Source organism: Salmo salar, chromosome 27 (genome assembly GCF_965601325.2).
Source record: "Salmo salar chromosome 27, fSalSal1, whole genome shotgun sequence".
Taxonomy (NCBI): domain Eukaryota; kingdom Metazoa; phylum Chordata; class Actinopteri; order Salmoniformes; family Salmonidae; genus Salmo; species Salmo salar.
In genome coordinates, this window is record NC_138317.1 from 18694007 (window position 1) to 18706150 (window position 12144).

The 12144-nt window shown below is 40.9% G+C and overlaps 1 protein-coding gene across 1 annotated transcript; it reads left to right on the forward strand.

Annotated features, from left to right (window-relative positions):
- Nucleotides 1-3393: 3393 nt before the first annotated feature.
- Nucleotides 3394-10143, forward strand: LOC106588579 (splicing factor 3B subunit 4). Its single transcript, XM_014177722.3, has 6 exons — nt 3394-3502; nt 5040-5168; nt 7900-8442; nt 8752-8913; nt 9244-9405; nt 9813-10143. The coding sequence occupies exons 1-6, from the start codon at nt 3469-3471 to the stop codon at nt 9983-9985; spliced, it is 1203 nt and encodes a 400-aa protein (XP_014033197.1). The 5' UTR covers nt 3394-3468; the 3' UTR covers nt 9986-10143.
- The last annotated feature ends 2001 nt before the right edge of the window (nt 10144-12144 follow it).

Sequence of the window (12144 nt, forward strand, 5' to 3'; positions counted from 1 at the left end):
CTCTTAAAAAGTGTACAGCGGGAAAAAAACTGCCATTCATTTCAGTCTTATAGTATACATTATACACTCATCTACATATTTATTTTGACAGTGAAGCTTAAACTTTTAATTTGGCTCTATACTCCAGCATTTTGGATGTGAGATCAAATGTTTCATATGATGCGACAGTACAAAATGTCACTTTTAATTTCAGGATATTTTCATACTTATCTATTTTCCCCTTTTAGAAATGAAAGCACTTTATGTATCCAGCCCCCCCAGTATAAGTGCTAGGATACATTTACTGTATTAAATAGTTAAAAGTTTTGTAATTAGCCCTACATTCCTAGCACGCAATGACTACATCAAGCTTGTGACTACAAACTTGTTGGATGCATTTTCAGTTTGTTTTGGTTGTGTTTTGGAATATGTTGTTCCCAATAGAAATGAATGGTAAATATTGTATTGTGTCACTTTGGAGTCACTGTTTTTGTAAATAAGAATAGAATATGTTTTTGAACACTGCGATATTAATGTGAATGCTACCGTGATTACGGATAATCATGAATTAATTGTAAATAATGACGAGTGAGAAAGTTACAAGAAAAAAGATCATACCTCCAAGACATGCTAACCTCTCACCCTTACCTATAACAGGGGAGGTAAAACAGATATGTATGAAAATACCCTAAAATAAAAGGTGACATTCTATACTGTCGCCTCATATGAAACATTGGATCTCAAATTCAAAATGCTGGAGTATAGAGCCAAATTAAAAGTTTAGCTTCACTGTCCAGTGTAGGCTGTACTGTAGCTTCTAAACTGAACATGTAAATGGTCTGTTCTTAGGCCCATGGAATAAATTGACAACTCTAGTTCAACAAAGTGTCTTGAGTGAGTTAGAAAAAGGACATGGTCAGGTCAACTCCATTCTAAAGCACTACATTTTAACCCAGGGTCCTTACATTCAGTTAGTTTTGGTTGTGTATCACCAGCTATAACTCAATGCATGTTTAAGGATTTTAGTCAGTTAAAGTTATGGTAACCTAAAAGAAAGTTAACCAAAAGAATATAGAGGAGTATAAATTCCCTGTATTTTTTACAACAACTCTCTTGTCTGAGCATTATACAGTTGAAGTCGGAAGTTTACATACATTTAGGTTGGAGTCATTAAAACTCGTTTTTCAACCACTCCACAAATTTCTTGTTAACAAACTACAGTTTTGGCAAGACGGTTACGACATCTACTTTGTGCATGACACAAGTAATTTCCAACAATTGTTTACAGACAGATTATTTCACTTATAATTCACTGTATCACAATTCCAGTTGGTCAGAAGATTAAATACACTAAGTTGACTGTGCCTTTAAACAGCTTGGAAAATTCCAGAAAGTGATGTCAAGGGTTTAGAAGCTTCTGTTAGGCTAATTGACATTTGAGTCAATTGGAGGTGTACCTGTGGATGTATTTCAAGGCCTACCTGCAAACTCAGTGCCTCTTTGCTTGACTTCATGGGAAAATCAAAAGAAATCAGCCAAGACCTCAGAAAACAAATTGTAGACCTCCACAAGTCTGGTTAATTCTTGGGAGCAATTTCCAAACGCCTGAAGATACCACGTTCATCTGTACAAACAATAGTACGCAAGTATAAACACCATGGGACCACGCAGCTGTCATACCGCTCAGAAAGGAGACGCGTTCTGTCTCCTGGAGATGAATGTACTTTGGTGCGAAAAGTGCAAATCAATCCCAAACAACAGCAAGGATCTTGTGAACATGCTGGAGGAAACAGACACAAAAGTATCTATATCCACAGTAAAAACGAGTCCTATATTGACATAACCTGAAAGGCCGCTCAGCAAGGAAGAAGCCACTGCTCCAAAACTGCCATTAAAATAGCCAGACTACGATTTGCAGCTGCTCATGGTGACAAAGATTGTACTTTTTGGAGAAATGTCATCTGGGCTGATGAAACAAAAATAGAAAGTTTTGGCCATAATGACCATCATTAGGTTTGGAGGAAAAAGGGGGATGCTTGCAAGCCGAAGAACACCATCCCAACCGTGAAGCATTGTGTATGACCATTGCCTGCCTGTGACCACGATTCTTGCCTTCTGCGAAGGTGAAATAAACACCTGCCGCGCTCTGCACGTGAATCTACACTTTTTTTCTCTATGAGTATTCATTACAACAGTTTTGACCCTTTTATCTGTTTAGGCAAGTTATTATTATTTGTCAACAATATAGTAATATAATACAACCTTATTTGGAATTATGATATGATAGGGTAAAACAGTTGTGAGTGCAATAATTTGTCAAGAATAAATATAGGCCTAAATTCCTAGACTGTACATACAGGGCCTTCAGAAAATATTCACACCCCTTGACTTTTTACACATTTTGTTGTTTTACAGCCTGGATTTAAAATTGATTAAATTGAGATTGTGAGTCACTGATCTACACACAATATCTCATAATGTCAAAGTGGAATTATGTTTATAAATTAATTCAAAATTAAAAGCTGGAATGTCTTGAGTCAATAAGTATTCAACCCCTTTATTATAGCAAGCCTAAATAACTTCATGAGTAAAAATTAGCTTAACATGTGAGATAAGTTGCATGGACTAACTCTGGGTGCAATAATGGTGTTTAACATGATTTTTGAATTAAATGTTAAATGGCTAAGAAAACTGAGGATGGATCAACAACATTGTAGTTACTCCACAATACTTACCTTAGAAGGAAGCCTGTACAGAATACAAATATTCCAAAACAAACATCCTGTTTGCAATAATGCACTTAAGTAATACTGCAAAAAAAGTGGCAAAAAAATGAAATAAACTTTTTTTCCTGAATACAAGCATTATGTTTGAGGCAAATCCAACACAACACATCACTGAGTACCAGTCTAAAATATTATTTTAAGCATGGTTGTGGCTGCATCATGTTATGGGTATGCTTGTAATTGGTAAGGCCTATGGAGTTTTTTATGATAAAAAGAAAAGTAATGGATCTAAGCATAGGCAAAATCCTAGAGGAAAACCTTGTTCAGTCTGCTTTCCAACAGAGACTGGGAGCAAATCCACCTTTTAGCAGGACAATAACCTAAAACGCAAGGCCAAATGTACACTGGAGTTACTTGCCAAGACGACATTGAATGTTCCTGAGTGGACTAGTTACAGATTTGACTTAAATCGGCTTGAAAGTATATGGCAAGACTTGAAAATGGCTGTCTAGCAATGATCAACAACCAACTTGAAAGAGCTTGAAGAATTTTTGTAAAGAATAATGGGCCAATATTGCACAATCCATGTGTGCAAATCTATATCCATGATATCAATGATATCAGCTGCATCTTGAACGAGAGCTCACCGTTACAGACAGCCCGCCACTAGAGGGCGACTTTATCTAATCGCGTTCTTTGATTTTGTCGGATATGTTCCTTGCCCATCAGATGAACATAACTCTGCCCTCACGCCGGTTTTAACATGGCGGCGGGACCAATTTCTGAGCGAAACCAAGGTATATACGTCTTTATAACGTACAATGAATTTCATCAAATGTAGCCATACGGGTAGTTTCAATCACATTTGAACGCATGGCCTGAACACTACAATTAAGTAGTTAGCCATATCCCCTTGCGTGTGTGACTGCATTCCATTGCCAAACGAAGCTAGCTAGCTTCATTCTCGTTTACGAGCCAACGTTTGTCATATCTAACAAGCTAGTTATTTAGATACATAGACATGACCTGAAAATACAGATACAGGACATTACATGGCAATATCGCTAGCCATGTATTTTCATGTCCTGACGGACTCGTCAGATTTGTCTAGGTTTATGTCGGGCTATGAATGAATGGGTAACTAGCTGGGTCATTCCTAGTATACGGTTCATTTTATGTTCCTAGGAATTTCTTGTTCATATTTAGTGTAACATTTGTATTCCGAAAGGCATTAACTATAAGGTCAGGTGTCCTTTACCTTAAAAATACAAAAATATGGATCCTGAAAGTGAATTTTATGCATTTTAAACGCTTTGTCAGTGGGTGTAGGTCATTATTTTGCCATGTCCTAAGGTGTCATTTATCAACTTCAGCAATAAATATAAGTAGAATAGTAGAATACGCAAGATTGCAATTTTGAAATTTGGTTGTGCATCAACAGTTTCTCTTATGTAAATCACTGATAGGCTAATTGAGTGACTATGTCAGTATATATTGTTTTAGATAGGTAACTTAGTTTAGCTTCCAGCTATCTAAACCTGTAGTAATTAAGGTCGAATCAGAGCCTGGGGGGCCCCCATTGATTTTGTTAGTCAGTCTCACTCAGATATCTTTTTTTTTTTAAACTGCAAACATTTCTCTCCACTCTATGGCAAAATCTGTAGAATTTCAGGAAATTCTATGTAAAACGGTGTTGATTTACAGGGTCAGCCATAGCAGTAAAGTGCCCCTGGAGCAATTAGGGTCAAGTGCCTTGTTAAAGGGCATATCGACGGATTAGAACCAGCGAACCTTCGGGTACTGACCCAACACTCTTAACACTGGGCTGCCTGCCACTTCTATTCCCTGTCTTTGGCAACACTGCCCATTTTGCAGGGTTTGTGCTAGTGAACCACCACAGACGGGATGTAAAAAGAGTAGATTTACAGCTTTCTTGTGCACTGCTCGGTAATGTAATAGGAACCGATTATGTACATGGGGAAGGTGTTGCTAAAAACAGGTAACGTTAGTCGTTGCAACGCAACTTGAAATATCTCGTATGGCAAGGTCTTCTGTTTGGGTTTATACACATCCACTTAACAACCATGTTATGTTGTTGCTACCATGCTGTGTTGTCATGTGTTGTTGTCTTTAGGTCTGTCTTTATGTGATGTTGTGATGTGTGTTTTGTTCTATATTGTATTTCTTTTTTAAATGTTTAATCCCAGGCCCCTGTCCCCGCAGGAGGCCTTTTGGTAGGCCGTTATTGTAAATAAAAATGTGTTCTTAACTGACTTACCTAGTTAAATAAAGGTTAAATAAATAAAAATGTGGTTTTGCTCTCGATCACTTTAGATGCCACCGTGTATGTGGGTGGTCTGGATGAGAAAGTGGCAGAGCCACTGCTGTGGGAGCTCTTCCTACAGGCTGGGCCTGTGGTCAACACACACATGCCCAAAGACAGAGTCACGGGACAACACCAAGGTAAGTGACAGACTCATAAAAAACACATTGGTAACAAAACTGACACATTCTACCATCGGTAAGACCAATCAAATGTGGTGAGGTGGCACACTCATGTTTGCAAATAGGAACTGTGTAGAAATAGCCTATACAAAAGACAGACCATTGTAGATTATAAGCACTGACAGAAATTGCTCCTGGTAGTAATCAGGGGTTGTGTTAGAATTCAGAGATCTGCATTTTCAATACGCAGACCATACAAAAATCTGCATATTAAACCTTTTCACCTGCGTTTTATATTGAAAGTCGTGTTTCAGATAACACATTAGTGCAACACATTTGGTAGAAAATGGCTTCATTTTCATCATATGACAACAGAAGTGCAACACTGTTTGGCTAGCAGCCATACAAGTAAATGAGCTTACAATGAAAAAGCAAGGTATTTTTTGCTTAAACGATGCATGGCCGTCATATTTATGTTAATCATCGAAAGAATGCATCCCAGCTACATTTCCTAATGTTTTGCTTGAAGTTAATCTTGCATTTTATCAGAGAAAATGAGGTTACTCTGAGAAAAGTACCAGAAAAAAGTAGCTACACGTCAGTCAGAGCGCTGTCTGCTGATAGAATGCCCTTTGGTGAATTCTCATCCAATTAGAGAAGTGCAACTGAAGCACAAAATATGTCTGATGCCGAACAGAAATTACAATAGGAACCTTTTGTGGTCTGTGTTTACAATACGCAGCAAGATATGTTATGTTTTATCTTATGTGAAAAATGCAGAATTCTGCTTAATTACACTGAACAAAAATATAAACAACATGCAACAATTTCAAAGATTTTACTGAGTTACAGTTTACATTTACATTTAAGTAATTTAGCAGACGCTCTTATATTAACAGTTCATATAAGGAAATCAGTCAATTTTAAATGAATTCATTAGGCCCTAATCTATGGATTTCATGACTGGGAACACAGATATGCAGAAGCTAAGGTAACTGAACTAAGTGACTATCACCCCGTAGCACTCACTTCTGTCATCATGAAGTGCTTTGAGAGACTAGTCAAGGACCATATCACCTCCACCCTACCTGATACCCTAGACCCACTCTAATTTGCTTACTGCCCTAATAGGTCCACAGACGACGCAATCGCCATCACACTGCACACTGCCCTATCCCATCTGGACAAGAGGAATACCTATGTAAGAATGCTGTTCATTGATTACAGCTTAGCATTTAACACCATAGTTACCTCCAAACCAGTCAGTAAGCTCGAGACGCTGGGTCTCGACCCCGCTTTGTTCAACTGGGTCCTGGACTTTCTGACGGGTCCCCCCAGATGGTGAAAGTAGGAAACATCGCCACCACGCTGATCCTCAATACTGGGGCCGCCATGCACGTCTCCAACTTAATGAAGTTTGCAGACAACACTACAGTGGTAGGCTTGATTACCAACAATGATTAGATTGCCTACAGGGAGGAGGTGAGGGCCCTCGGAGTGTGGTGTCAGTAGAATAATCTCTCACTCATTGTCAACAAAACAAAGGAGATGATTGTGGACTTCAGGAAACAGCAGAGGGAGCACCCCATCCACATCGACAGGACAGCAGTGGAGAAGGTGGAAAGTTTTTAGTTCCTCTGCGTACACATCACGGACAAACTGAAGTGGTCCACTCACACAGACAGCGTGGTGAAGAAGGCGCAACAGCGCCTCTTCAACCTCAGGAGGCTGAAGAAATTTGACTTCACTTAAAACACTCGCAAACTTTTACAGATGCTCAATCGAGAGCATCCTGTCAGGCTGTATCACCACCTGGTACGACAACTGCACTGCCCTCAACTGCAAGGCTCTCCAGAGGGTACTGCGGTCTGCACAACACATCACCGGGAGCAAAGTGAGCTTTTGCCCACTGAAGTCAGTTACGACGCCAAACTGCAGTCAGGTCAAGACCCTGGTGAGGATGACAAGCACACAGATGAGCTATCATGAGACTGTTTCTGACAGTTTGTGCAGAAATTATTCGGTTGTGCAAACCCACAGTTTCCTCAGCTGTCCCGGTGGCTGTTCTCAGACGGTACCGCAGGTGAAGAGGAGGAAGTGGAGGTCCTGGGCTGGCATGGTTACACGTGGTCTGCGGTTGTGAGGCCAGTTGGACTTTCTGCCAAATTCTCTAAAACAACAAAGGCGGCTTATGGTAGCGAAATGAACGTTAAATGATTTGGCAACAGCTCTGGTGGACATTCCTGCAGTCAGCATGCCAATTGCACGCTCCCTCAAAACTTGAAACATCTGTGGCATTGTGTTGTGTGACAAAACTGCACAGTTTAGAGTGGCCTTTTATTGTTCACAGCACAAGATGCACCTGTGTAATGATAATACTGTTTAATCAGCTTCTTGAAATTCCAGACCTGTCAGGTGGATGGATTATCTTGGCAAAGGAGAAATGCTCACTAACAGGGATGCACAAAGTTTGAGAAATAAGCTTTTTGGCTTATGGAACATATCTGGGATATTTTATTTCAGCTCATAAAACATGGGACCAGCACTTTTATATTTGTGTTCAGTGTATGAAGGGTATTGAATTGAATAGGTCTATGCTATGAATGCAAACCCAACATTTGATGTCATGTGATATTTGGAGACTCCTTTAGCAACAAATAGCCTGTCAATAATGCTGATCAGAAAGAGACTTTAACAGTTATAATTGAATGTTGTTCTTTGCTCTGTCCCCCCCCCCGCGCTCCGTAAGGCTATGGCTTTGTTGAGTTCCTCAGTGAAGAGGATGCGGACTATGCCATCAAGATTATGAACATGATTAAACTATACGGCAAGCCCATCCGTGTCAACAAGGCCTCAGCGCACAACAAAAACCTGGATGTGGGCGCAAACATCTTCATTGGTAACCTAGACCCGGAGATTGACGAGAAGCTCCTCTACGACACGTTCAGTGCCTTTGGGGTCATACTCCAGACGCCCAAGATCATGCGCGACCCGGACACTGGCAACTCCAAGGGCTACGCCTTCATCAACTTTGCCAGTTTCGACGCCTCTGACGCAGCCATCGAGGCCATGAACGGCCAGTACCTGTGCAACCGCCCCATTACGGTGTCATATGCCTTCAAGAAGGACTCCAAGGGCGAGCGGCACGGCTCAGCCGCTGAACGCCTCCTAGCAGCTCAAAACCCCCTTTCCCAGGCCGATCGGCCGCATCAGCTATTCGCAGATGCACCGCCTCCCCCCTCTGCCTCGACCCCTGTCCTCACCACCCTGGGAGCCGGGATGCCCATGCCTGGTAAGTGTGTGTGTGCGTGCAAGTGGGTGCACCAGGGTTGAAGAATTTAATTTCAGCTTCCTTCGGGTATTTTGTGGGTGTACTTAGATAGGATCACTATTTGCCTTGTATAGCTTAGCCATAGATTGTGCTCTGTAGATTTGTAAGAGTAAGAATGTCAAAAACTAGATTTTCCTCACAATTTGTAAGTTTTATGTTGGCTTCACAATAACTTGACTAATAACTTCAGTAACACATCTACATCAAGTTAATTTCAATTCAACTTTACAAAATGTGCAATTTCTCTCTTTCTCGGATCTTAATTTCCAGGCATGCCCCCTCCTGGTGCCTTCCCTCCTGTGCCACCCCCCGGATCCATGCCTCCTGGTATGCCCCCTGGCATGCCCCCAGCCCCAGGGACACCAGGACCCCAGGGAGGGGGCTCAGGCCCCCCACCTGGCCCACCACCCTTCCACCAGGGCATGCACCCGGGTAAGTCACTCACCACGACCATATCATTGGAATGAGTACAACTGTCAGGAAAAGTTTTCCCAAATTGTTACATTTGGTAATTGTAGTCTGTGGAATTGTAAGTTAGTGCTACTTCTGGTTAAAGAAAGAGAGCTTATTGTGTGTGATGATGTGCATTAATATATGCCATTTAGCAGACTATTTTATCCAAAGCAACTTAGTCATGCATGCATACATTTTGCGTATGGGTATTCCCGGGAATCAAACTCACTATCCTGGTGTTGCATGCGCCATGCTCTACCAACTAAGCTACTGAGGCCCACCACCAATGATATTGTTCATATCCAACAGGAATGCCCCAGATGCCCATGCATCCTCATGGCCATCCCCCGGGTATGGTGCCTCCACCGGGCCCCCCAGGATCCAATCAGCACCGGGCACCTCCACCCCCCGGCATGCCCCCTCATCCACACATGGGCATGCCACCGAGAGGGCCCTATGGGCATCCCATGGGTGAGTGCTGTGCCTTCACAAGGCTAGGGATAAGCTGATAGGAGATTCCAACTCCTATCAGTCGAAATCTATCAGTTGAATAATTGCCTTTTAGTTGACTCCTGATTCATGTAAAACATTTCATCACTTTTGGTTATGTTACTATTCTGTTTCTTAATGTTTAAAGCTAGAGTCAGCATTTGGTACTCCCATTTTTGGACTTTTACAAAATGTATGTAGTTGTAAACAAACACTGTTTAGCTTCAAAACATTTTCACAAATGTATCTAAAGGGGCACAGTAAATAAATACATTAATTTGATGGATATCCTAGAGCTTTGTTTCCTAATATCCTTGTTGAAATGCGCTGCTTCCTCTGAGATGATATGTCATTGTGTGAATCCCCCCCCTCTCTCCCCATCCACACAGGTCACCCCATGCATCCAGGCATGAGAGGACCCCCTCCTCCCATGCCCCCACCAGGCTATGGTGGGGGTCCCCCTCGTCCACCTCCGTTTGGTTTCCAGAGGGGGCCTCCAATGCCACCGAGGCCCCCCGGCGGTCCACCTCGAGGTCCCATGAGAGGACCAATGCCCCCATAGACTATGGAAAACCACAGCAAGGCGCATAACCATGCTTTTTTTTAGTTCTATTCCAGATTACAATTTCGATACATGGTGTAGCTCCATTTTTTTGTATGTTTTTTTTCTTCACTGTACAGATGCCAAACCTGCAAGGAATAAAGGTTTTAATACAACAACTTGGGTCTTTCAATTGATGTTCTCTCAGATGAGATTTAATTCAGAACATGCATCATATCAATCAACTTCTGCTTTCCTGGTACAAACATAACACACAAAATGTAGTTGGTCCCCTGAATAGGTTAGAAACTACAAATGTGATCAAAAGGCCAGTTGTTTGAGACCATTGGTAGCCAGGAGAGAAGGTGAGGCATATCCATAATGACAAGATGAACGGGATGGTTATGTTTTGACCAGACAAAGCACACGTTGATAGGTTCCAGACCTAATAGAAACTAAAACCTCTTCACCTAATATAAACCTGAAGTGTTTTTTCTAAACCCCCTGAAGTAACTACAAACCCACAAAAAGCAATGTTATGCAGTGCCTTGAGAGAAAGCTATGGGTAAATTACGAATACTAATTCTGCACTTGCTTCTAAACTACAAAAAAATGTGTTTGTGTTGTGTCCATGTTGAATGAGGCACTCACTCGGTCTGTTGCCATGGTTATGGCAGATGCCACTTTTCTGAAGTAGTGGGTTATGGAGGAGGATGTTTTGGGCTGCATAATCACACTGATATTTTAAGCCATTTTTGATCATTTAAGTTATTGATATTGATTCTTAAAGATATAGTAAATATTGGTTGATGCCACTGAGCGCCAGCTGAAAATGGATTTTGAGAATGAGTTAATTGTGACTGGACCCAACCTAGCTTGACCATGGAGACAGAATATTGAGTGTGTCAGCCCAGACCTAGGTCAACAACACGAAAACAAGGCAGTTGTGTAAAATTTCTCTGGGCCGTGAAAATCTGCTAGGGCTCACTTCCGGTTCCGTGGTATCTAGGTCTCTTTTCATGCCACTTCGATACAGCAACGACCGGAAGTGATTTTCGTACGTAGCAGGTTAGGAGAGCATTTTCGCTAGGAGAGCATTTTCGCTAAGCCTTTTCTTAGCCTCAACCTCCGTCTCCTAACCTTCTGCGTTAATTCTAACCTGCTGTGTAAGTTCTCCTAACCTGCTACGAAAAAGTAAATTCCGGTCATAGGTGTATCGAAGTGGTGTTGTGTTTCTCTTTTTTTTAGGTGGATAATGTTTCCTTACATTGTGAAGGGTACTTATTTTACTAATTATTATTATTATTAAGCAGGTCTTAGTGGTGGAAAAAGTACCCAATTTTCATACTTGAGTAAAAGTGAAGACCCAAATGACCCAAGTGAAAGTCACCCAGCAAAATAGTACTTGAGTAAAAGTCTAAAAGTATTTGGTTTTAAATATACTTAAGTATCAAAAGTAAATGTAATTGCTAAAATATACTTAAGTATCAAAAGTAAAAGTATACATATTTTTTAATTCCTTATATAAAGCAAACCAGATGGCATAATTTTCTTGTTTTTAAAATGTACAGATAGCCAGGGGCATGGTCCAACACTCAGACATAATTCACAAAAGAAGCATGTGTTTAGTGAGTCCGCCAAATCAGAGGCAGTAGGGATGACCAGGGATGTTCTCTTGATAAGTGTATGAATTAGACAATTTTCCTGTCCTGCTAAGCATTCAAAATGTAACAAGTACTTTTGGGTGTCAGGGAGAATGTATGCAGTAAAAATAACATAATTTGATTTAGGAATGTAGTGAAGTAAAAGTTGTAAAAAATATAAATAGAAAAGTAAAGTACAGATACCCCCCAAAAAAGAGTTAAGTAATACTTTCAAGTATTTTTACTTAAGTACTTTACACCACTAATAATGAGTGATTAATGAGTGCAAACAAAGAGGCTTAAAACCGTATATTAGATTGGTTGATTAAACCCCCCTTTAAAAGAAGAGTTAGCCATTTTCATAGAGCTAGAATAACATATTTTCTGCATAACTGAGCTGGGCAGGAAAGTCACCGGTCGTCAATTAAACTCACTTGTTTCCTCATCATCTGGTCCTGTGATGTCACTAGGTGGGATGGGCCAGTGGTTGGCATAGAAACAGTGGCAGGCGTGTGTGAGAGATAGAAATATGGGGTT

Bases quoted from the DNA above. Each gene is read 5' to 3' on its own strand.
- LOC106588579 (XM_014177722.3), top strand. From the start codon at position 3,469: ATGGCGGCGGGACCAATTTCTGAGCGAAACCAAG. The intron at 8,914-9,243 runs GTAAGTCACTCA...CATATCCAACAG, and splicing joins CCACCAGGGCATGCACCCGG to GAATGCCCCAGATGCCCATG. The intron at 9,406-9,812 runs GTGAGTGCTGTG...CCATCCACACAG, and splicing joins GCCCTATGGGCATCCCATGG to GTCACCCCATGCATCCAGGC.